This window comes from Centropristis striata, chromosome 21 (assembly GCF_030273125.1).
Source record: "Centropristis striata isolate RG_2023a ecotype Rhode Island chromosome 21, C.striata_1.0, whole genome shotgun sequence".
Lineage (NCBI taxonomy): Eukaryota > Metazoa > Chordata > Actinopteri > Perciformes > Serranidae > Centropristis > Centropristis striata.
The window spans coordinates 3,387,955-3,414,682 of record NC_081537.1 but is presented as its reverse complement, the minus strand read 5'-3'; the positions used below and the strand labels follow the sequence as shown (position 1 = coordinate 3,414,682).

Sequence of the window (26,728 nt, the reverse complement as noted above, 5' to 3'; positions counted from 1 at the left end):
TATTATCAGTAAATGTGAAGATGATGAAATCCGACTTTTTGACGTTTTCAACTCAGTTAAATGTGAAAGTTTATACAACAACATCACCAAAGCATCAAAACACAACAGGAACTTTAGAATAATGTTAACATACAACATAAACATTTAAAAAGTCTGTGAAAAGAGCTGACACACAATCCAAGAAATGCAGAAATCTCCAGTCTGGATTGCTCTCTGGTGTTCCTCCAGGTCTTGGTGCCTTAATGTGGCATTTTGTATATACTGTATACATATTGATCATCAAGAGAAAAAAAGGTCAAATTTAGCACCAAATCTGTGTAACAAATGCTATCACCTGACACTCTTGGAAAAAATATTTTGAGCCTGACTTTATCAAACGATCTGATTTTGTCTGTATGCAAATGAGCGCATATTTGATGAGATATTGCCTCATCTCCATATGTAAACATTAAAATACAAAAAACATGCAAGACATTTTTTTCTCATCTTAACATAAGTAATCAACTGAGAAAGTTTCATGGTGATATCTATTATTCATTTTTTTTTTACCATATTCACCTGTGGTGTCTTGACTTTATTGTCTTATTATGCTAATTATGCAAATTGCCCAAAGTGCAACTTTTAGCAACCAAGTTAAATTCCATCCATTAGGCCTATAGATGACATTTCTGCAATAAAACTTTCGGGTACTCAACATTTCTGGGTTCAAGAAATTACAACGAGACCACCAAGGCAGATCAGAAGTGAGCCCAGTGTCGGTGCAGGAGACGGAGATGTGTCAGTTGTTGTGGATGGAGCAGGCTCCTCCACCAGCTCCAGGGTGACGGGGCTCAATGGGATATGGATGGATGGAGACACTTGGCCTCAGAGGGCTTCACCACAGCTGCATTACCTGCACAGGAAATGAGAAAAGAGAAGATCATCACGAGATAGAAACACACAATCCGCTCTAATAAGTTACATTTATTTCTATTTTCCTCTAAAATTACCCATTTTCACCCCTTTGTCCCCAATAATCTTGTTTTCTTCCTCTTTCCCTTGGTTGACAACAGCTTCAAGTTCTTTTAGTTTACTAGTAATGAAACAGTTTGTAAAATATTGAAGGCTCTAAATAACCTAAAGGAGGAAAAGAAGATGGTGTCTGAGTTTATGTTGTATGTTAACATTATTCTAAAGTTCCTGTTGTGTTTCCATGCTTTGGTGATGTTGTTGTATAAACTTTCACATTTAACTGAGTTGAAAACGTCAAAAAGTCGGATTTCATCATCTTCACATTTACTGATAATATTTACTCTCTGAGCTGCATTTCTGTGGAACTGGTTATCTTTAATCAGCAGACACACACACACACACACACACACACACACAAAACATTTTTTAGTAGTGTGCTTTTAGTTTCTTTAAAAGTTATGTGATTTTATATATATATATGTATGTATAAGTATGTATGTATGTATATATATATATATATATATATGTATAAATATTACTTCAAAAACATAAGCCGTTGATTGCGTGGGACTGACTCTCTGCTACAGGAAATAACAAGAAGAATGTGACGCCATTAATGTGACAGGAAGATCTCAGCCTGTCGTCATGGTAACACTAACACAGCCCTCCAAGCTGTGGTCTATCAGCAGAATGTGATCACGTTAAAGGTGATGAGAGCAGACGGACGGCCACAGAGACTTTACCTGGCCATGGACCACCTGCTGCTGCTGCTGCTGCTGACTTCAGGTAGGACTCTGATTTAAACACCACGTCATTATGGAATTATATTTGGATTGATCTTTAAATCAGACAACACACTGATCAGATATACGCTTGTTGTAAAGTTTTCTTTGACTAAATATTGTTCAGATTGTATTCATTACTTTTCATTTATTATTAAACCATGTTTATTTATTCATTTACATACACATATATATATTGAACAACACATAGTTAAATGTAAATAGGAATTAAATAAATTAAAGTGGAAAAATAAAATAAAGTAAAATATTTTACAAGATTTTGCTTTATATAGCCACAGAGAGGGTAAAAAGTGTGAAGAGGTCAAAACTCCAGCAACACTTTGTAGTGTTCAGAAGAACATTTGTTGAATATAAAAACATTATTTTAGACCAACGTGTTTCGACTTGTTGCCTCCGTCAGGGTCATCATGAACCAGACAACATTTAAACACTGTGTTAAACAGAGAAAGTAGATCTATCTATCTATCTAGCTAGCTAGCTACAGTTGAAACCAGAAGTTTACATACACCATATAAAAAGACACATATGCTTTTTTCCTCACTGTCTGACATGAAATCAGACAATCACTTTTCCTGTTTTAGGTCTGTTAGGATTACCAAAATTATTTCTATTTGCTAAATGCCAGAATAAGGAGAAGGATTTTTTTAGACAATTTTTTATTACTTTCTTCAAAGTCAGAAGTTTACATACACTAACATTATTATGCCTTGAAACAATTTGGGAAAGCCCAGATGATGCTGGCATGTCTTTGGAAGCTTCTGATTGGTTTATTGACAACATTTGAGTTAATTCGAGACACACCTGTGGATGTATTTTAAGGCACACCTGAAACACACTGCTTCTGCAAATGCACACAGGGACAAAGACCCTTAAATTCTGGAGACATGTTCTGTGGTCTGACAAAACTGTAATCTGGCTTTTTTATGTTTCTTTTGGAGTAATGACTTCTTCCTGGCAGAGTGGCCTTTCAGCCCATGTCTCAGGACTCGTTTCACTGGATAATGACACACTTTTACCAGCTTCAGCCAGCATCTTGACAAGGTCTTTTGCTTTTGTTCTTGGGTTGATATGCACATTTTGGACCAAAGCACATTCATCTCTGGGACACAGAGCCCGTCTCCTTCCTGAGCGCTACGATGGCTGGACATTCCCATGGTGTTTATACTTGGGTATAATTATTTGAACAGATGAATGTGGAACCTTCAGGCATCTGGAAATTGCACCCAAGGATGAACAAGACTTGTGCAAGTCCACAACTCTCTTCCTGATATCTTGGTTGATTTCTTTTGACTTTCCCATGATGTTACACAAAGAAGCAGTGTGTTTGAGGTGTGCCTTAAAATACATCCACAGGTGTGTCTCTTATTAACTCTAATGTTGTCAATAAACCTATCAGAAGCTTCCAAAGACATGACAGCATCATCTGGGCTTTCCCAAATTGTTTCAAGGCATAATAATGTTAGTGTAGGTAAACTTCTGACTTTGAAGAAAGTAATAAAAAATTGTCTAAAAAAAATCCTTCTCTCATTATTCTGGCATTTAGTAAATAGAAATAATTTCGGTAATCCTAACGGACCTAAAACAGGAAAAGTGATTGTCTGATTTCATGTCAGACAGTGAGAAAAAAAAGCATATGTGTCTTTTTATATAGTGTACGTAAACTTCTGGTTTCAACTGTATCTATCTATCTGTTTCCTGTTCACTCTCCTGCAGCCCAACAGAACTGCATTTAGTTACAGCTGATGCTAACACACATGTTTCCTGCTGCTGCTTCACATTAAAACACCTCAGCTGGACAAACACAGGAGGCTTTTATTGTGAAACAGCCACAGGAAATACAATGTCTTCATTACTGAGGTCAACAAAACAAAACAGCAGCCATTTTATTCATGTTCCTGACAGTTTGAGATATTAGCTGTATCCCAATGTCAAGGTTCCTTCCTCTCTGTTCTTATCACTTTAATAAAAATAAATAAATAAATTCAGCGCCGCAATTTCAAAACCAGTTCACCACATGGATGTGTCTTTGGCATCAGCACTCTGACACATATTTGTAAAAATGGAAGAAGATGCTTTAAGGTTGAATCTCCACGATTTAGCAAGTAAAAGCCACAAAGTGGATTAAACCTGAATATTTAACTGATCCTGGCTGAATTTGGCTACTTGGCTACTTAGTTTCATAAAAGCAGCGGAGCATAATTCATCATGGAAATATGTTCTGTGATTTTTTATCTTTTTATTTTACAGAGCAGTACAGTACAGTTATTTATAACAATAACGGATAATAGCGGACTTTCGGTCCCTGTAAACACAATAAAGAAATGTATAACTTTCTGAATGGCACAGTTGCACATAGTACATCATCATCGGACGCATATAAATTAATTAACAATAACTTTAGCGACTGAGACGGCATTAATTAACTTAACCAGCAATGTAACAAGATGACGTTTATTATCTTTAGATAAATATTCTGGCATTTGTTTATTCATATGTTTTGCTTGACTTTGAAAACACGTTTTGTAAGTTATGTGACAACATTGAGTGTAAACTGAAAATACTTATTTAAATGCATATTGCGCCGCCGGCGTCGCTGTTTCTACGCTCGGCATTTTTAAATCTCCCGGTAGACCGGTGTGCACAATGCTTTATGGGTAGTCGGAGCGCACGGAGGATACACACATGCATCCTTGGAATTTGGGCAGAAGAAGGACTCTGTCCTCCGGAGGATCCTGGACATTGGGACAGTCCTTCGGCTGTCGATGACGTAGTATCCTTCAAATCAGCCGTTTGAGCATCCTTCCTTGACATTGGGACTCAGCCAGTGTTTGAAGTAACAGTTTGAGAGATTTTTAAACAGAGAATAGGTTTTTAATCAGAACATAATTATATATTAAGATGCTAAAAAACAGATGTGAATTTTAATCCAATTCAGCTTTACTGACCAAGTACATGTTCTTCATTTACATTTTTCTAACGTTATTAATAACATAAAAAAAAACATATAAACGTTTCTGAGAATTCCTCCACAGCGTCGTCATTATTACTATGACCACTAGAGGCTGCTGCCTAACAACAAATGTAAATATGGCTCTAAATATGTAAATGTACGAATGTTTTTGAGAGGTTCCACAGTAACGTGGAAGTTCTAAGACAAGAGTGAATTAACTCACTTTCTGGAGGTTTCTTTTTTCTCTTTATTCACTAGCAGATTTCTGTTTGACAACTAGTTCCCTTACTTCTTTAATTGTTGCTGTTCAAACATTTTAAACTGTGGTGGTTTTACTCTGTAATTATTATTATTATTATTATTATTAATAATAGTAATAATAATAATGACTAGAAAATGTCCTCTGGGTAAATAGTGAAAGGGCCACTACTGCCGGTGTGTGTACACTATGAGATTCTTCAGAGATTTCTAACAATTAATACTAGTAATGTTATGATACTATATAATATACAAGGAGCACACCTACAACAAGCATTCCTATACAAGTATTTATTTATACAGCAACCTATGACCTTTAACCTCAAAATGTGTGTGTGTGTGTGTGTGTGTGTGTGTGTGTGTGTTGGAAGCATGTGTATCTTGAGGAGTGTGCACGCTTACGCGCGCGCGCGTGTGTGTGTGTGTATCTGTAACTGTAATCACATCAAAGATCAAAGGCAATCAGCAGAATTAATTGTCACCAACTGCCGAATGTTCCGTAATAGAGGTGGACAGAGTGGAATTTCTGGCCTCGAACAGAAAGCATTTTTGGCAAAACCATAATACCTATCATTGATCCGATTTCACTTTGAGCGTCCTGAGTTCTTCCTGAACGTCTACATATGTTTTTTTTAAGAAAAATGAAAAAATAGGTTTGTTAGAGCGATCTAAAAAAACTCCCTTTTTCAGAAATCTTCCTGCGTTTTTAATATGGGAGCCAATGAGGCTGTTGGTGTGTGTTGGTGGCGCATCTGTGCATCCTACGCCCAAACTATAACTCTGACAGCTTTACCAGAGGATTTAAAGGGAGAAGACACATTTTCCTACGTTTCTATGTATAAATTATTTCTGTAGAGTGGAATTTGTCACACACTGTGACACGAACATTCCGTGCAAATACACACCCATTATAATCTCAGAATTTCTCCAAAAATGATCATGGTCATTCAACAGAGATTGATAAAAAACTATATGACCTATCGAAACGTGGATTAATACACCGATACACAAGACTTGTGTCTACTGTTTAAAGTTTAAATGGAATCTCTAGGTAAAATTATGCCGGAGAAGTAGACGTTTAAAAATCTCCAATTATTGTTCTTTTTCGCTCATTTTTTTCAGCCGTCCCATTAATTTCAATGCAAAATTTTGAACTATTATTATTATTATTATTATTGTTATTATTATTATTATCATCATCATCATCATCATACATTGTATTATCTTTACAAAACAACCATCAGAGATTTCATTCTGTCCACAGCTCCACTCATGCTGCTTTATTCTGATGTTTATCTTCTGATTTTGTTGTCAGGACTCCAGGCTGAAGGAAAACTCAACTCACCAGGTAGAGAAGAGAAATATAAAATAGAGAACAGAGAAATAATGAATCAACAGCTGTAGCAGTTTAATTCAAATTAAATTCACTTCTTTTACTGATGATTCTCTTATTTGTGTTCAGAGTCTTTCAGGTTGGTGGGAGGAGACAGTCGCTGTGCAGGAACACTGGAGCTGAAACATGAAGGAGAATGGAGACCAGTGAATCGCTATTACACGACCCTGAAGACAGCAGCAGCTGTCTGCAGAGTGTTAAACTGTGGTTCTGCTGTTTCTGTAGAACAGAAGAGTTCCTCACGCAGATTTGTGTGGTCGATCAGATCTGGCTGTTTTCTGTCTAGATCTGCTCTGGAGTGTGCAGCATCATCAGGTTACACTCCCTACATCCTGGACCTCACCTGTTCAGGTAATTGACGTAGTCATGTGACGTCACCCATTGGTTTGAGGACTGCCCGTTTGAATATCCAGTTCAGTGTTACGGCTGTTGCCATCTTGTTTTACGTCCGTCGCCGTCATTGTGACCAGGAGAGACCAGGGAGGTGGGAGGACGGGAATATTTAAAAAATAAACTGTTAACACCAGAACAAAGTGTTACTTACCTTAATAACGTAATAATAATAATAATAATAATACATTTTATTTGTAATGCACTTTACATTACAGGAAATCTCAAAGTGCTACAGGTTAAAAGCATAACATTCTAATTATAAAAAGGATAAAAAAGGAAAAAAAACAGCTAAAAACAGAAAACATACATACATAATCTCAAAACCATCTAGATGGGGGGAACCAAAGGTTTTGCTAAAAAGGAATGTTTGTAGTCCTTTTTTAAAAGTCTCTATGGACTGTGGTGCCCTCAGGGTGTCAGGAAGGGCGTTCCACAGCCTTGGTGCAGCAGCACAGAAAGCCCTGTCTCCCATGGTGCTGAGTCTGGTTCTTGGTGTGTGGAGGCAGTTTGAGTGGGTGGAGCGGAGGGAGCGTGTTGTGTTTTGTGGGGTGAGTAGTTCTTTGAGATATGAGGGGGCATTTCCGTAGATGCATTGATGAGTGAGGAGGGAAACCTTATATTCAATCCGGGTGAAAATGGGGAGCCAATGAAGTGAGTGGAGAATGGGGGTGATATGATCATATTTCCGCACTCTCATCAGGATCCTAGCTGCAGAGTTCTGGATGTATTGGAGTCTCTGCAGACTCTTGCTAGGGATCCCGATGAGAAGTGCATTGCAGTAATCCAGTCTGGAGGAGATGAAGGCGTGGACCAGCTTTCGGCATCTGGGAAGGAGAGGATGGGGCGGGGTCTGGCAATGTTGCGAAGGTGGAAAAAGGCGGTCTTGCAGAGGTGATTGATGTGTGACTCAAAGGTGAGTTGAGGGTCCATTTTTACCCCCAGGTTGGTAACTGAGGAGGAGGAGAGGGGAATGTTGTGGCCAGAGAAGGTGATGCTTGTTATGAATGATGACTTGGTCTGATGAGGAGTGCCGATCATAATGGCTTCTGTTTTTGAGCTGTTGAGTTGGAGGAAGTTGTGCTCCATCCACGCCTTTATCTCCTCCAGACAGGTGGTGAGTTTTGATGGGGATGATGATGATGATGACGATGAAGGTGGGGCTGCAGCTGTGGCTTTGACATAGAGCTGTGTGTCATCGGCATAACAGTGAAAAGAAATTCCGTGGCGGCTGATGACTTGTCCAAGGGGGATGAGGTAGAGGATGAAGAGGAGGGGGCCAAGGACTGACCCCTGGGGAACCCCGCAGGTGACTGTGTGTGGTTTGGATATGGATTTACCAAGGGAGATGTATTCTGTTCGGTTTGTGAGGTATGACTTGAACCAGGTGAGGGCAGTGTCAGTGAGTCCAATAGTGAGGTGAAGCCAGTTTAACAGAATATCATGGTCAACTGTATCAAATGCAGCGGATAGGTCGAGAAGAATGAGGAGGGAGGGAGAACCGGCATCAGATTACATTACATTACATTACATGTCATTTAGCAGACGCTTTTGTCCAAAGCGACTTACAATAAGTGCATTCAACCTGAAGGTACTAGACATAGACCACAGGAATCAAGTAAGTACATAACTTTAAGAGCTAACTGTCATTGCTACAGGAGTGCTATATGTTAAAGAAGAAAATAATAGAAAAGAAGAAGAAGAAGAGCAATTTAAAAAAATTTTTTTTTAGTATATGTTAGGTGACCATGGCTTTGCCGAGGTATTGTTGGAAGAGGAAGGTCTTCAGCCTGCGGCGGAAGATGTACAGGCTGTCTGAGGTCCTGATGTTGGTGGGGAGCTCGTTCCACCATTTGGGAGCCAAGACAGAGAAAAGTCTGGAGGAGGTTCTGAGGGAAGTTGACCCACGCAGGGTGGGAGTCGCCAGCTGTTTGGCTGATGCAGAGCGGAGAGGACGGGCAGGGGTGTAGAGTTTGACAAGGTCCTGGATGTAAGTAGGACCTGAACCGTTAGCAGCAGAGTACGCCAGAGCTAGAGTCTTGAAGTGTATCCGCGCAGCCACAGGTAGCCAGTGGAGGGAGCGGAGGAGGGGTGTTGTGTGTGAAAATTTAGGAAGATTGAAGACCAATCGAGCAGCTGCATTCTAGATGAGTTGCAGAGGTCGGATGGCTTTGTCAGTCAGGCCTGCCATGAGGGAGTTGCAGTAGTCCAGGCGTGAGATGACCAGTGCCTGGACCAGGACCTGTGCTGCCTTCTGGGTGAGAAACGGGCGGATTCTTACTGATGTTATGCAGCAAGAATCTGCAAGATCTGGTGGTGGCGGGGATGTTTGTTGAGAGGGACAGTTGGTTGTTGAGAGTTACACCAAGGTTTTTGGCGGTTTCTGTGGAGACAACCACTGTGTTCTGGACAGTGATGTGGAGGTCAGTGGTGGGGGAGCCCTTCCCTGGGAGGTAGAGTAGCTCAGTCTTTCCCAGGTTGAGTTTGAGGTGGTGCGAGGACATCCACTGGGAGATGTCGGCCAGACATGCAGAGATACGTGCTGCTGCCTGTGTTTCCAACTGGGGAAATGAGAAGATTAGCTGGGTGTCATCGGCATAGCTATGATAGGAGAAGCCATGCGAGTGGATGAGGGAGCCAAGGGAGTTGGTGTATATCGAGAAAAGGAGCGGACCAAGGACAGAGCCTTGAGGGACCCCGATGGTGAGTGGACAGGGTTCTGAAAGAGAACCCCTCCAAGTTACACGAAAGGTGCGGTCCTTGAGATAGGACTTGAGCAGAGACAAGGGTGGACATGAGGATCTGATGGTCAACAGTGTCAAAAGCTGCAGAAAGGTCCAGTAGAACCACCACAGATGAGAGAGAGGCTGCCTTCGCCTTGTGAAGCTGTTCAGTCACAGCGAGAAGGGCAGTCTCTGTTGAGTGGCCCTTCTTAAAACCAGACTGGTGAGGGTCAAGGAGGTTGTGCCCGTGAAGATAGCAGGATAGTTGGTTAAAGATAGCTTGTTCCAGAGTTTTGGAGAGGAACGGCAGGAGAGAGACGGGTCTGTAGTTGTCCACTAAGGATGGGTCGAGGGTGGATTTCTTTAGGAGAGGATTCACCCTTGCTTCCTTCAGAGAGTTAGGAAAGCAGCCAGTAGTCAAGGAAGTGTTGATAAGATGGGAGAGGAACGGGAGGAGATCCGGAGCAATAGACTGAAACAGGTGGGAGGGAATAGGATCCAGCTGACAGGTGGTAGGACGGGCAGAGGTTACAAGGCTGAGCACTTGAGGAGGAGACAGTGGAGTGAATGCTGAGAGGGTGGGAGATGCTGATGGGGAGGGAGGAGAGGCAGGTTGTGAGACTGGATGGGTAAATGAAGAGCGTATGTCCTCAATCTTTTTTAGGAAGTGGTTGACAAAGTGGGTCGGTAGGAGGGGGGGTTGGAGGGACCAGGAGGTTTGTAAAGATCGAGTAGAGCTTCTTCGGGTTGGAGAATGAGGATTGGATTTTGTTCTGATAGAAAGAGCTTTTTTCAGCTGAGATGAAAGATGAGAAGGCAGCAAGAAGAGATTGGTAGTTGCGTAGGTCCTCAGGGTGTTTAGTTTTCTGCCATTTCCGTTCTGATGCCCGTAGGGGAGCTCTGGTGGCGCGCACAGAGTCCGATAGCTAAGGGGCAGGGGAGGACTTGCGTACTTTCCGAGGAGTGAGAGGACAGAGTGAGTCAAAAGAGGAGGAGAGGATGGCAAGGAGAGTGTCTGTTGCAGAGTTGGGCTTCAGAAGTGAGAATGAGTCCGATGAAGGGAGGGAAGAGAGAACAGTTGAGGCCAGAGCAGGAGGAGAGAGAGAGCGGATGTTGCGGCGGACCAGTGCAGTATCTGTCGGTGAGGGCAGACAGTCCGATCGGGAGAGTGGGAGGGAGAAATTGATGAAGTAATGATCAGAGACATGAAGTGGGGTTACGGAGAGATTGGTGGTAGAGCAACTCCTGGTGAAAATGAGATCGAGGAGGTTGCCAGCTTTGTGAGTAGGTGGTGAGGGAGTGAGCAGAAGAGCAAAGGAGGAGAGAAGAAGCAGTAAGTCTGCTGACTTCTTGAGTTGGATGTTGAAGTCACAGAGGAGGACAAGTGGTGGACCATCTTCAGGGAAGTTTGACAGTAGGACGTCAAGCTCCTCCAGAAATTCTCCAAGGGGACCAGGTGGGCGGTAGAGAACCACAATGGTTACTGGTGAGGGAGAGGTTATGGTGACAGCATGGAATTCAAAGAATCGTGGAGAAAACTGTGGCAGTGGATGGAGGGAGAACTTCCAGTCACGGTTGATAAGAAGTCCTGCACCCCTACCAGTGGGTCTAGGGGTGTGAGTGAAGGAGAAGGCAGCTGAAAGAGCTGCAGGAGTGGAGGAGTTGGTTGGTGTTAACCACGTCTCGGTGAGGGCAAGGAAGTCCAGTGATTGCTGAGCAGCAAAGCCAAAGATGAACTCAGACTTGCGGCATGCAGACTGGCAGTTCCAGAGTCCACCCTTGACAAGGCGCTGAGTGTATCTTGAGCGAGGGGGCTGAACAAGGTTGCAATAGGTATGATGGGCTGAGCGAGGTCTGAAGAAACTACGAGTTGAAACTCGAACCGGGATTGAGTAAGATGCCATGGTCAGGGGAAGAGGGTAGAAAGATGGTCCAAGGAAAAAGTCACGGGGCTGCTGGTTAGCAGAAAACCATAAATATAGCAGAAAACCACAGCAAAACAGAAAACAAAACTAAAGAAAGTACTATACCATATACCAGAAGCCAGGTAGTCCTATAGATTGAAAGCACTGAGTTTTTGAGCTAAGAGCAGCAATTATATAGACACTAAAAACCACACCCCTTGAAACCAGAGACAAAAGGCTTTTAAGAGGGCAATTCCAACTAAATTAGCCAGGCAAACAAACAACTAACTTGAAAACTATAAAATTTAGCAGAAAACCATAAATATAGCAGAAAACCACAGCAAAACAGAAAGCAAAACTAAAGAAAGTACTATACCATAAACCAGAAGCCAGGTAGTCCTATAGATTGAAAGCACTGAGTTTTTGAGCTAAGAGCAGCAATTATATAGACACTAAAAACCACACCCCTTGAAACCACAGACAAAAGGCTTTTAAGAGGGCAATTCCAACTAAATTAGCCAGGCAAACAAACAACTAACTTGAAAACTATAAAATTTAGCAGAAAACCATAAATATAGCAGAAAACCACAGCAAAACAGAAAGCAAAACTAAAGAAAGTACTATACCATAAACCAGAAGCCAGGTAGTCCTATAGATTGAAAGCACTGAGTTTTTGAGCTAAGAGCAGCAATTATATAGACACTAAAAACCACACCCCTTGAAACCAGAGACAAAAGGCTTTTAAGAGGGCAATTCCAACTAAATTAGCCAGGCAAACAAACAACTAACTTGAAAACTATAAAATTTAGCAGAAAACCATAAATATAGCAGAAAACCACAGCAAAACAGAGAGCAAAACTAAAGAAAGTACTATACCATAAACCAGAAGCCAGGTAGTCCTATAGATTGAAAGCACTGAGTTTTTGAGCTAAGAGCAGCAATTATATAGACACTAAAAACCACACCCCTTGAAACCAGAGACAAAAGGCTTTTAAGAGGGCAATTCCAACTAGATTAGCCAGGCCAACAAACAACTAACTTGAAAACTATAAAATTTAGCAGAAAACCATAAATATAGCAGAACAGAAAGCAAAACTAAAGAAAGTACTATACCATAAACCAGAAGCCAGGTGGTCCTATAGATTGACATCAGATGTCATCAGGAGGTCATTTGTGACTCTGACAAGGACTGTCTCTGTGCTGTGGGCAGGGCGGAAACCAGACTGAAGTTTATCATAGAGGTTGTTGTGTTTGAGATGGTCCTGAAGGTGGATGGCTACTGCTTTCTCAAGTATTTTTGACAAAAATGGGAGATTGGAGATGGGCCTGTAGTTTGATAGGACATCCGGATTTAGTGCAGGTTTTTTTAGGAGTGGTCTGATTATAGCGTTTTTTAAGACAGGGGGGACGTGACCAGTTTGGAGGGAGTGGTTGATGACAGAGGTGATCAGGGGACCTAAGTCAGCAGAATGTGTTTTTACCAGCGAGGTAGGGAGAGGGTCCAGGGCACAGGTGGAGGGTTTCATTTTCCTGATGATGTCTTGTACCTCTTCCAGGGTGATTTCAGGAAAACAGTTTAGGGGGGGAGATGACAGGGGTTGGAGAGGCAGTTTGGGTGGAAGGACCAGTGAGGGCAGAGCGAATTTGTGCAATTTTTGATTTAAAGAAAGTCATGAAATTATTGCACTGTTCTTCTGTGGGGGTTGTCTGAGTGGGAGATTGGGGTTTGAGGAGATGGTTTACAGTGGAGAAGAGCTGCTTGGAGTTTCCAGGACTGTTTCTGATGGCATTGGAATAGAAATGTGACCGATTGTCTTTTTTTTTTTAAAGATTATTTTTTTGGCATTTTGTTGCTTTATTGATAGTGAGAGATAGAAAGGGGGTGATAGAGGGGAAGACATGCGGCAAAGGGAGCTCAGGCCGGATTCGAACCCGGCTCCGCCGCAGCACACGGCATACATGGTTAGCGCTCTACCGGTGTGAGCCACCGGGACGCCCCTGACCGATCGTCTTTTAAAGTTTTTTTGCATAGGCTTTTTGGTGCTCCCGGTACATTTGTCTATGTACAGTGAGGCCAGAGGCCTTGTAACGCCGCTCAAGAGCTCCCCCTGCTGCCTTCATCTTCCGCAGCTCACCTGTGAACCAGGGTGCTGAGTGGGTGAAAGTGACAGTTCAGATTTTGGTAGGGGCGTGGAGGTCCAGGAGGCTGCTAAGTTTGCTGTTGTAATAGTCCACGGCTTCCTCAGGTGAAAAGAATGTAGTTGAGAGATGCTGCAGATCTGCTGTGAAGAGTTCAGTGTTTATGTTTTTTATATTTCTGAAACTGATTTTGCGTTTTGGTTTGATGAGGCAAGATGAAGATGGCAGCTTCATGTAGATGGCCTTATGATCAGACACACCCAGATCACAAACCTGCAGGTTGGTGAGATGGGCAGAGTTAGTGATGACAAGGTCCAGAGTGTGCCCTTTGGTGTGTGTAGGAACATCTACAAGCTGCCTTAAATTGAAACAGTCCAATAGCTGAAGGAATTCAGCTGCAGAGCGGCAGGAGGGGGTGTTGATGTGGATGTTCATGTCTCCCAGAATGATGACATCAGCAGAGGATGTGCAGAAAGTTGAGAGAATATTTGACAGCTCTGGAATAAAGGAGGAGTTTGGTTTTGGTGGTCGGTAGATGAGAAGAAACTGCATTGGGGAGGGATGTTTACATTTAAAAGCAAGGCATTCAAATGAAGTCAGCTCAGGTAGGGGCAACAGGGATATATCCAGATGGTCGCGATGGATGACTGACAGGCCGCCACCACGACCTGTGCTGCGAGCTTTCTGGAGGTAGCTGTAGCCCTGGGGACAGGTCTCATTTAGACTGGTGAAAGTATCCAGTTGGTGCCAGGTCTCTGTAATGCACATAAAATCCAGACATTTTCCAGGATGTGGTCATGCAGGAGGCAAGATTTGTTTGTAATAGATTGGGCATTAAACAGTTCCATTTTGATGCTTGATGAGGCAACAAATCTCTTTATCGGCCGTAGTAGACTGGAGTCTATTCCACGTTTTACATCCTGCTTTCTATTTCTATCATGATCTTGAAATAAAGAAATAATTTCATGTAATAACATAATAAATATATTGTTCAAACCTGAAAAACATACTGTTTTAACAATAAACTTATAACTTGTTAAACTCCTGATCAAGTAAAATATGAGTCTTGCCATATAATGCATGCCCCCCTAACTTTGTCTCTGGATATCCAGGAGTGAAATGCTTTTACCAGCTCATATTTTAGACTGTTTTGAGAGGACAGTTCATATATTAATACTTACCTGGTCTGAGAAAGGAACGATGCAGATCTCGGCAGGTAATAAAATATAGTCCCACCTCTGCATATTGCATCCATAACTTTATCTCTGCACATATATTGGGCCATTAGATAGTATGAGTTATATTAATTAATAACAAGGTAAGATGATTTAGGGATGATGCATATAAAACAAATAAAACTGTGACAGGAATCAAATGGTATTATTATCTGCACATATTTCACCGACTTCGACAAAAAAAAAATTGTAAAAAAACGCAGAGTCTAAAAAACACTGATGAGTCTAAACTTTCATAAACTAAAGACAGCATTATATCACCATTGATGAAGCACACAAAGAGCGTTGTATGTTTTTTAATAAGGATCAGCCAAGTGTTGAACTTAACATAGAACATTTAACAGTACACAAAGACACAAGTTGGATGAAACACGACGCAAAAATAACCAGTCAGACGGAGTTCAGTGTCTCTGTTGCAGCAGAGCGTGCCCCATCTAGACCTGAGTACTGCAAGTACACAATTAAACTACAGGTGTGATCAGCTTTTAGCGTAGTTTAGGAGCTACAGATCATACAACTTTACTTTCATGTCACTATGTGTTCCTGCTACACAAAATGTGTACAAGTCAACAGGTCTGTGATGTTGTGTGGTTTGAAAACATTCACACTTGTTATTGTTCCAATGTTGGAATTCTGCTCCATCCAGTTTGAATCACTGGTTTGTTGTTTCATGACATCTTTTTATTTAGTGTCTGGTGTCTTTTACCTGTCTGTTTCTCTTCTCTCTCCTCTCCAGACTCTGTCAGGCTGGTGAATGGGACCAGTCTGTGCTCAGGCAGACTGGAGCTGAAGTCTGATCAGTCTAACCAGAGCTGGTCCTCAGTGTGTGAAGCTGACTTTGACCAGCAGGATGCAGAGGTGGTCTGCAGGGAGCTTGGCTGTGGGGCTCCTTCAGTCCTCCAGGGGGCGCTCTATGGAGAAGGGGAGGCTCCAATGTGGACCAAAGAGTTCCAGTGTGGAGGAAATGAGTCTGCTCTCCTGGACTGCAGAAGCTCAGGCTCAGATAGAAACACCTGCTCACCTGGCAGAGCTGTTGGACTCACCTGCTCAGATAGAAGAGGAACTGCAGCTTTCATTTGGTTCATTTCTGTTCTCATCAAACTCACTTTATTCTTTTACTGATGACTCTTTTTTTTGTTCAGAGTCTGTCAGGTTGGTGGGAGGAGACAGTCGCTGTGCAGGAACACTGGAGCTGAAACTGGGAGACTGGAGACCAGTGACTGGCGATTACTCTGGCTGGACCCTGACGACAGCAGCAGCTGCCTGCAGAGACTTAGACTGTGGTTCTGCTGTTTCTGTAGAAGAGAGAAGGCAGTCCTCATCCAGATCTGTGTGGAGGATCATATCTAACTGTGTTCTGTCTGGATCTGCTCTGAGGGAGTGTGCAACATCGGCTTCTTCTTCTTCCTCCATTGTGAATCTCACCTGTTCAGGTAAGCCCATCAGTGACATCATCTATGACACCCAAACACCAGCTAGAATGGCAGTGAACTGTCTACTGCAGCCATGATGGAGTCTGCTGTAAAATACATGTCCAGTGCCTCAGCAGTGTCCTGGGTCTACCAACAACCAGCCTGAAAGGATTGGGTAGTCTTTATTATCCCTGAGGGGCAGGACATAAACACATAAAAAACATACAATAAATAAATCATTATTAGTGCAATGTGCTTTGAATAAGATCAGTGAGAGTGCATCAGTTCTTGTTAAAGTGTCCTCAGCTGAAGGAACAAATGATGTTAAATATCTGTTTGATTTGGCCTTCCTATGGGAAGTGTACCTCCGTCCTGAAGACAAGAGGTGAAACTCTGTACAGAGAGGGTGCTGAGTGTCTCTAGAATGGCCTTCTCCTCCTCACTGGCTCTGACTTGGTAAACATGGCAAAGATCATTAAAGCTGATGTCAATGGTCTTTGGGCACTCTAACAAACCTCTGTTGGGAATGGCAGGAGCAAGTTTGATATTGGCAAATATTAAATATTAAAATTAATATTTAATAATAATATTTAACAGTAATAATTATTAATGTTAATTAAATTATTAATAATCAGTTATTAATATCGGGGCACCACTCTGTGAACAGGGACCAATAACCAAACTGTGAGAAATAGTCTCATAAAAGGGGTGTTCACTATAAAGAAATATCAATATTCTAAAATATTAATAATTATAATAGGAACATTGAAAGGTGAAATTCAAGCACTGACCTTCACAACCAGCTGTTATTACAACACTCATGCAAACAATCACAAACAAATGCTCTTTGAATCCAAAAACAAGTTTATTTTACTTAAGCAAAATTGATTAAACCAATAAAACTTAAATCAATCAACTTATTTATATTCTAAACTACGAATCACATCTATTAAAATGGTTACAACAGCAAAACCAGGCTTCAAGCACTCAGATTGTGTGTGTGTGTATTTGTGTGTGTGTGAGTGTGTGTGTGTGTGTGTGTGTGTGTGTGTGTGTGTGTGTGTGTGTGTGTGAGAGAGAGAGAGAGGAGGAGGAGTGAGATGACAGGAGCCAAAATGGCGGGCGTATTCCTGAGAATGATGTCACAGCCGGCGACAGGCTCGGGGAGGTCTCAAGGGAGAGAAAAGGAGAGGAGACAGTAACAAGAGCCAAAATGGCGGCTAGGCTCAAGCAGTCTCAGAGAGGGGTGTACTACACGCTTCGGCCGCACGGCGTCGTGGTACTGAACCACCCCGACCCACGTGATGCGTACCTTGAGCGCTGGCACGTATACACTTTTACAGCAGCGTGCAACAGTGGATGTGAATATAAATGTGTGTGTACGAGCGTTAGTAAGAGAAAAAGAGAGAGAGAAAGGGAGAGAGAGAGAGAATGAATGAATGTAAGAATGAATGAGAAACTCACCGTCACAGAACACAGTAATCGCCTTTTATCACGTGGAACTCGGCGAGTGAGTGTGCTTCCGACAGCCACCTCACAGATTGTTTCACTGATAAAATACAAGTTATTGTCTCTGCGAGCGGTGATTTAACAACACACCAGTGACCACCACCATGGTACACAGATCAATATTCTATGCGATCGCACAGACAGTCAAAACAGTACAGGTATACAGGTATAAGCAGCACACAAGGTAATTAGGACTCGGAGATCCGTTAACTTATACACCAACAGCACAAATGGTTTACTAATTAAATAAACTTATACTCTGCCCAGACAAAGAGAGCCTCTTACTTGAATCGCGCTTGTAGCGATTTGAAGTGGAGATTGCCGGCAGGCCCGTTATATGCGCGTCCGCGGAGATAACGGCGCTGTTTCAGTTATGAAACTGAGGGAAGCAGCTGGAGACGTTGGGAGAAGGGAAAGTGAAACCAAACACTTCCTTCGTGAAGAAACGGCGATCGTTGTCTTCCTTCTGCAGGTAGAAGTAACTTGCTCCCACAAGTTACTTGGATCCAACTGTGTTTAATAACGCAGTAATAGCTATGTTAGGTAATATTAACAGACTTGGCTCGTCCCACGAGTTAAGAAAACTGTTGTCTATTAAAGAAAAGAAAAAAAAGTCGGCGGCCGTGGATCTTCTTTACACAACTGGGGGGTCGTGTGGAAGAGGCCGAATTCTGTGCCGCTGTTGCTTTTAAAGCCACAGTGACATCACCGGATCTCTCTGGTCTCGACCAATAGGGCCTGAGCTGGAGCTCCCCTGTGCTCAGGTGACCGCCTGATCTCATCACGGGGCCCACATGGTCTCATCACGGGGGGTCCGGCCCTCGTGGTCTTCCTTTGTTACAAAGGGCGGGGGTCAGGCTTTGTTATTGGCATGTAGGTCCAAAAGTCAGGTCTGAAACCTTCCATGTAGGCCTGGCCTTTGTTTGTAAGCCCAGGGTGAACCCCAACACCTCCCAGACAGTTTTTATTAGCCACACCGAGGCTGCCAAACCAAGAAATCATTGCAAAAGTTAGAATTGACTCTGTAAAAGAATAAAACTTTTTAATAAGTGACCTGTGGATGTTAACGGACTCCTTCAGCTTGGCAGCTGTGTGAGCCACTGGTTTCCAGCAGCAGGTTATTCACTGATCACCATAACAGTCACCAATGACCTACTGGACAGGCCTTTGATCGGCTTAGCTCAGCCAGGACCTCGTCACTTTGCTTTTTTGAACTCACGGTGAGTCTGATCTGCACAAAACTTTGCACAAAGAATCTGTGGACGGCCATGATGAAACTTATTTGGTGTCTATCCACCTTACTCCTGGGGTGCTACTGTAGAAAGGATTATGGGTATGACTTCCTGTGAGATAGCTGAAGCAACAGTGAGCAAGTGGCCAACTGCCAATGGGGAAAAACTTTGCCTTCAATGAAGCAAATACTGTTTTGTTCTGAAACAGATATTTAAAGGGCCACGATATATGTTTAAATTGGGGTTGTATGAGGTATTTATCCACAGTCAGTGTATCACCGACTGAAGAAGCAGCCAGGAGTAGCAGCACGGGATCTAAGCAGAGTAACTCTACAGCTGTGGACAGGTGTCAGAGAAAACACATTTAGTGACCAAAGGAAAGGAAAGCCTAATAAATCAGCATCAGTTTAAGAATATTTGGAGTAGCTGCAGTGTGCACCGACAACCACCAGGTGGCACATGTGAGCAGTGTAGACTGCAGCTTTGCTCTCTCTTAATAAAGGCCCATCACACAGTCAGCATACATTTCATTATTTATTTTATCAGTCCTGCAGATCATTTTCCATAATGGTTGATGTTTGTCCATTATAAGACACCGTAGTTGTAGTTGTTTCCTGACAGGAGGGCTCATGCCTTCTGGGTAATGTAGTTGTTGTCCCTGTTGATGTCAATTAAATTAGATTAAACTCAAATGTATCACTCGCAAGTTTTATATTTCACTCATCTTCAGATTTTAGTTTTAAATAATTTTTAAATAATTTAGTTAAAAATCTGTTTTATTTGTGGGTCTGAACAACAAAAGGACCACACCACTGTCTTCATTGCTGCTGGTGTTTTTTTCTCCTTTTATTTAGTGTCTGGTGTCTTTTACCTCTCTGTTTCTCTTCTCTCTCCTCTCCAGACTCTGTCAGGCTGGTGAATGGGACCAGTCTGTGCTCAGGCAGACTGGAGCTGAAGTCTGACCAATCTAACCAGAGCTGGTCCTCAGTGTGTGAAGCTGACTTTGACCAGCAGGATGCAGAGGTGGTCTGCAGGGAGCTTGGCTGTGGGGCTCCTTCGGTCCTCCAGGGGGCGCTCTATGGAGAAGGGGAGGCTCCAATGTGGACCAAAGAGTTCCAGTGTGGAGGAGATGAGTCTGCTCTCCTGGACTGTAGAAGCTCAGGCTCAGATAGAAACACCTGCTCACCTGGCAGAGCTGTTGGACTCACCTGCTCAGGTAGAAGAGGAGCCGCAGCTTTCATTTGGTTCATTTCTGTTCTCATCAAACTCACTTTATTCTTTTACTGATGACTCTCTTGTTTGTGTTCAGAGTCTGTCAGGTTGGTGGGAGGAGACAGTCGCTGTGCAGGAACACTGGAGCTGAAACTGGGAGACTGGAGACCAGTGGTTTACGCTGACTGGACCCTGAAGACAGCAGCAGCTGCCTGCAGAGAGTTAAACTGTGGTTCCGCTGTTTCTCTAGAACGGAGAGAGCAGTCCTCAGTCAGATCTATGTGGAAGATCAGCTCTAACTGTGTCCAGTCTGGATCTGCTCTGAGGGAGTGTGCAACATCAGCTTCTTCTTCTGCCTCCATTGTGAATCTCACCTGTTCAGGTAAGCCCATCAGTGAAATCATCTATGACACCCAAGCACCAGCTAGAATGGCAGTGAACCGTCTCCTGCAGCCATGATGGAGTCTGCTGTAAAATACATGTCCAGTGCCTCAGCAGTGTCCTGGGTCTACCAACAACCAGCCTGAAAGGATTGGGTAGTCTTTATTATCCCTGAGGGGCAGGACATGAACACATAAAAAAACATACAATAAATAAATCATCATTAGTGCAATGAGCTATCAATAAGATCAGTGAGAGTGCATCAGTTCTTGTTAAAGTGTCCTCAGCTGAAGGAACAAATGATGTTAAATATCTGATTGATTTGGCCTTCCTATGGGAAGTGTACCTCCGTCCTGAAGACAAGAGGTGAAACTCTGTACAGAGAGGGTGCTGAGTGTCTCTAGAATGGCCTTCTCCTCCTCACTGGCTCTGACTTGGTAAACATGGCAAAGATCATTAAAGCTGATGTCAGTGGTCTTTGGGCACTCTAACAAACCTCCCAGACAGTTTTTATTAGCCACACTGAGGCTGCCAAACCAAGAAATCATTGCAAAAGTTAGAATTGACACTGTAAAAGAATAAAACATTTTAATAAGTGACCTGTGGATGTTAACGGACTCCTTCAGCTTGGCAGCTGTGTGAGCCACTGGTTTCCAGCAGCAGGTTATTCACTGATCACCATAACAGTCACCAATGACCTACTGGACAGGCCTTTGATCGGCTTAGCTCAGCCAGGACCTCGTCACTTTGCTTTTTTGAACTCACAGTGAGTCTGATCTGCACAAAACTTTGCACAAAGAGTCTGTGGACGGCCATGATGAAACTTCTTTGGTTGTGTCTATCCACCTTACTCCTGGGGTGCTACTGTAGAAAGGATTATGGGTTTGACTTCCTGTGAGATAGCTGAAGCAACAGTGAGCAAGTGGCCAACTGCCAATGGGGAAAAACTTTGCCTTCAATGAAGCAAATACTGTTTTGTTCTGAAACAGATATTTAAAGGGCCACGATATATGTTTGAATTGGGGTTGTATGAGGTATTTATCCACAGTCAGTGTATCACCGACTGAAGAAGCAGCCAGGAGTAGCAGCACGGGATCTAAGCAGAGTAACTCTACAGCTGTGGACAGGTGTCAGAGAAAACACATTTCAGTGACCGAAGGAAAGGAAAGCCTAATAAATCAGCATCAGTTTAAGAATATTTGGAGTAGCTGCAGTGTGCACCGACAACCACCAGGTGGCACATGTGAGCAGTGTAGACTGCAGCTTTGCTCTCTCTTAATAAAGGCCCATCACACAGTCAGCATACATTTCATTATTTATTTTATCAGTCCTGCAGATCATTTTCCAAAATGGTTGATGTTTGTCCATTATGAGACACCGTAGTTGTAGTTGTTTCCTGACAGGAGGGCTCATGCCTTATGGGTAATGTAGTTGTTGTCCCTGTTGATGTCAATTAAAGTAGATTAAACTCAAATGTATCACTTGCAAGTTTTATATTTCACTCATCTTCAGATTTTAGTTTTAAATCATTTTAAAATAATTTAGTTAAAAATCTGTTTTAATTGTGGGTCTGAACAGCCAAAGGACCACACCACTGTCTTCATTGCTGCTGGTGTTTTTCTTCTTTTATTTAGTGTCTGGTGTCTTTTACCTCTCTGTTTCTCTTCTCTCTCCTCTCCAGACTCTGTCAGGCTGGTGAATGGGACGAGTCTGTGCTCAGGCAGACTGGAGCTGAAGTCTGACCAGTCTAACCAGAGCTGGTCCTCAGTGTGTGAAGCTGACTTTGACCAGCAGGATGCAGAGGTGGTCTGCAGGGAGCTTGGCTGTGGGGCTCCTTCGGTCCTCCAGGGGGCGCTCTATGGAGAAGGGGAGGCTCCAATGTGGTCCAAAGAGTTCCAGTGTGGAGGAGATGAGTCTGCTCTCCTGGACTGTAGAAGCTCAGGCTCAGATAGGAACACCTGCTCACCTGGCAGAGCTGTTGGACTCACCTGCTCAGGTAGAAGAGGAGCTGCAGCTTTCATTTGGTTTATTCCTGTTCTCATCAAACTCACTTTATTCTTTTACTGATGACTCTCTTGTTTGTGTTCAGAGCCTGTCAGGTTGGTGGGAGGAGACAGTCGCTGTGCAGGAACACTGGAGCTGAAACATGAAGGAGAATGGATACCAGTGGATGAATATTTCTCTATCTGGACCCTGAAGACAGCAGCAGCTGCCTGTAGAGTGTTAGACTGTGGTTCTGCTGTTTCTGTAAAACGGAGAGAGGAGTCCTCAGTCAGATCTGTGTGGAGGATCAGCTCTGACTGTGTCCAGTCTGGATCTGCTCTGAGGGACTGTGCATCTTCATCTTCATATTTCTCTCGGTTTATCCTGGATCTCGTCTGTTCAGGTAAGCCTGTCAGTGACATCATCTATGACATCATGAATGACAGAAATGTTTCCGGTGAGTTCCTTCCTCTGTCACAGTGACAGTCAGTGGTTTATAATGGACTGGACTGTAAACATCCTAAAGTGTAGAGAAGTGTTCTTGTTTCTGGAGACATAGACTGCTGAGCTTCACCTGACAGGACACACCTGGAGGAACCTGTCTGCTTCAGCCAATCACATCTCTGTATTTACAGACCTTTTTCAGCCAATCACCTCTCTGTATTTACAGACCTGTTTCAGCCAATCACCTCTCTGTATTTACAGACCTGCTGCTTCAGCCCAACATCTCCTGGTCCTCCTCCATGGACGGGGTCTCTGAGGCCCAGCAGCAGCAGCATCAGGAGGAGTTTCAGGTTTTCAGAGGCTCCACCTTCACCATCAGCTGCTCCATCCAGCATCAGTACCCAGGAGGCTCCTTCCAGCTCTCCTTCACCTCCTCCACCTCAGCAATCAACTACACCCAGCCAGCTGTCAATCACTCTGCTGACTTCCTGTTTCCTAACCTCACCCAGCCAGCTGTCAATCACTCTGCTGACTTCCTGTTTCCTAACCTCACCCAGCCAGCTGTCAATCACTCTGCTGACTTCCTGTTTCCTAACCTCACCCAGCCAGCTGTCAATCACTCTGCTGACTTCCTGTTTCCTGCTGCAGAGCCTGCCCACCAAGGAAGCTACAGCTGTGTTTATCACGTCCATGTTTTCTCTCATAACTTCTCCTCTGAGAGCCGTCAGCTCTCTGTCTCTGTTGTAGGTAAGCTGAATGTTTACAGGTTTGTTAAAGAAGATTCATCAAACAGACTGAAAATGATCAGCTGCCAACAGAGTTCATACATGTTGTTGTTTCTGCATGTGACACTGGCCCTCACTTATCAAACGATCGTAGAAACGAGAGCAGATCTGAGTGGATATTTGGTCGTTCAACAGGGTTCACATGGGATTTATCAAACGTTCGTATCTCGCCAATCACAGCATTCACACAGTCATTTAAATACCACACACTATTATATATAATATATATAAATATATATAATATAATAAATACCAGACTCAGGTGGCTCGCCCCGAGACTTTACGGCACTGAAGGACGCAATACGGCCAAAAAGAGGATTTTCCCCCTAAAGTCACTTTATTAGCAAAGTGCACCGTTACAAATAAACAGACATTTTACAGAAATACGCAGCGACAGAGGTTTATGAAATAAAAGTACTTATAGTTATAAAGTCAAACAAGTTCAGTGAATATTTTACATTTGGAGCACAGACTTAAATTTTCCACAGCTTTGTGGTTGCAGCCAGGAGGTAAACAATGTTTTAATCCAAGAGAAGAGGAATTTCTCAGAGTCAGAAAGTGAAACGCTGAGTCCAACAGCTGCAACAGCAAACTGGTTTAGTTTGGCAGCATAAAAAGAGAAAAGGAAGGAAATCAGTGGTGCTGTCAGCAGAGTAGCAGTGGAGCATTCAACTCCTGCTGAGGTTGGAATATTTCATTTATACATTGTGATTATAAAGCCTAATAGCCTATATAATATGTAAATATTGTTATTATTATGATGGAGATATATTATTCACTTCTTTACATTGAGTAATAATTCTGTCCCAGTCAGAGGAGCTGAGGCTGATTGAAATGTTTCTATTGGGCCAGAACCACCAGCAGGATAATAATAATAACAATAATAATAATAATAATAATAATAATAATAATAATAACAACAGTAAACAGAAGACAACAACATTTAATATCCTCTGCTAGTATTCTGTTTAAAGAATTTCACGGTCGCAGGGTGTATTCATTTTTAATGAGGTTTTAGTAATAAATTATGTAGCTAAAACATGTTTTGGTTTGTCAACATTAAAATAAAAGAAAACGGCAGATTTTTATCAGCTCCAGGCATCGATACAATAGTCTCAGATCAGTTCTCAGACTCAGACGTGTCGACTTCACGCTGACTCTAATTTGTGTTCACGAGCTGAGAGCAGACTGAGATCTGATCCTCCTCACGTCCAGACTGATAAATGTCGAGCCTTGTAGAAATGATCGTACGCTCACTTTACGCTCACTTTACGCTCACTTTCTGGCGTACGCCCGTTTGATAAATGAGGGCAACTGTGACTCCTGTCGTTGTGTTACACAGCTCATATAGTAACCAAACGTATACAAAGTGTATAATGACAACAGCAAACACTGAACTGTAGGACAGAGCATGTTTGGTTACCAGGATAACTCTGGTTCTCTGAGAACTGAGTGAGATCTGTCCCAGCAGCCCTGAGCTCCTAACTCGCCATTTTCAAGAGGCGTACCTCCAGAGGACAGAAGCCAGAAGATCCGTCACTCAGAGCTCAGGGAACCAGAGTTATCCTGGTAACCAAATGCTCTCTTTCCAACCTCCCTCACTGTCTCACTGTGTGTGTGTGTGTGTGTGTGTATGATCAGATCCACCAGATCCACCAGATCCGAGACCTTTTATCATCAGAGCGGTCGTCCTGCCACTGATTCTGATTCTGCTGGTGGCGAACATTGCCTCTTACTTCTATTTTAAGGTACTGACACTCGTCTGTTGTTTAGACTGCCGACTGAAATGAAGCACTCTGTCTGTTTTATTGAACTGAAGAGAGCAGGAAGTGACATTTGTGTGCATCATGTCTCTCCAGACACACAGGGTCTACAGGGTGCAGAAGCCCCGCAGATGGGAGGACGTGGAGCTGGATTATTATAACCTGGGTGTTCCTGCAGCTGAAGGAGGGCCGACTGAAGAATAAGGAGCTCAGGGAGCAGAGTAGCACCTCGAAGCAGCTCGTCTCACACCCACATGGATTTATATTCACAAGTTCCCTTCAATAATCAGGATTTGTTACATTACATTATGTTGAAAAGACCACAACATGTCCCTGAGCCTATCGGTTCCTACAGAAGACCTAAAACACCTCACTAAAGTAAGAGGTGAGAACAGGTCTACAGAGTCCAAGCAGCCGGCATGATTCAAAGCAAACACACAGCGACCCAGGCCGACCAGGAACAACCAGCAGGATCATGTTAAATATCTAAACACTGTTAGAGCCGGGGCTCTTAAAGCCTCCTGCTTTTTTAGTTCTAGACTTGGTTTTTACAAAAGACTCAAAACAACTGAATACAGGTTACCATTTATTAAAAGAACAATAGCCAAAAGCAATGAGCAGCTGGACTCTGACTTGTGATCCCGGCGTGGACACAGCAGAGTGCCAAAAAGTTCCTAAATTCACAGTTTTCTTCTGGGTGTGGGACCAGACAACAGGTTGGGCTTTGTTGCCGTTGGTCAATTTTGTATGGTGACTCACTAGCCAACCCATACTGGACACCTCGTGATATTTCATTTAAAAACTAGACATCTTCCCTCTTAGTTCCCTTTTTTAGGCCGGTGGTGTGTTGTACGTATGTTTCTTAGTGAAATAGCTGCACCCTGATCTGGTTCTAACTGGTTTCCAGGAAAGGTTCAGTAAGAGGGCACAATGCTCTCCTAACCTAGAGCCAAATAGAGGCAGTGAGTCTTCCTCAGCATCTACATCTCTTCAAAGGAATTTCACAGAATGTTGTACTTCGTTTTACTTAGTTTTTGTTATCAAAGGACTTTGCTTCATAAGAACTTTTCCTATTTTCTGTTTTAGGAATTCAGTTAATGTTGTAATTGAGGAATTTTATAATTTCATAAGAATTTGACTTTTTTGTAGTTTGGGAATTCATTTGAGAAAGATTTTTTTTCTATTCATAAGAATTTCATTTAGTTTTGTACGAAATACGGATTAATTTAGGAATTTGCTTTTTTTCATTATAACTGACTAT

The 26,728-nt window shown here is 42.8% G+C and overlaps 2 protein-coding genes across 2 annotated transcripts; both read left to right on the top strand.

Moving 5' to 3' along the window:
* The first annotated feature begins 1,658 nt into the window (after positions 1 to 1,658).
* On the top strand, positions 1,659 to 16,256 carry LOC131959905 (scavenger receptor cysteine-rich type 1 protein M130-like). Its single transcript, XM_059325127.1, has 5 exons — positions 1,659 to 1,737; positions 6,278 to 6,310; positions 6,425 to 6,706; positions 15,483 to 15,591; positions 16,124 to 16,256. The coding sequence occupies exons 1-5, from the start codon at positions 1,662 to 1,664 to the stop codon at positions 16,254 to 16,256; spliced, it is 633 nt and encodes a 210-aa protein (XP_059181110.1). The 5' UTR covers positions 1,659 to 1,661.
* Positions 16,257 to 22,364: 6,108 nt separating this feature from the next.
* LOC131959903 (uncharacterized) lies at positions 22,365 to 25,671 on the top strand. The gene is made up of 5 exons (XM_059325126.1): positions 22,365 to 22,488; positions 22,582 to 22,878; positions 23,181 to 23,666; positions 25,346 to 25,452; positions 25,564 to 25,671. The coding sequence occupies exons 1-5, from the start codon at positions 22,371 to 22,373 to the stop codon at positions 25,669 to 25,671; spliced, it is 1,116 nt and encodes a 371-aa protein (XP_059181109.1). The 5' UTR covers positions 22,365 to 22,370.
* Positions 25,672 to 26,728: the final 1,057 nt, after the last annotated feature.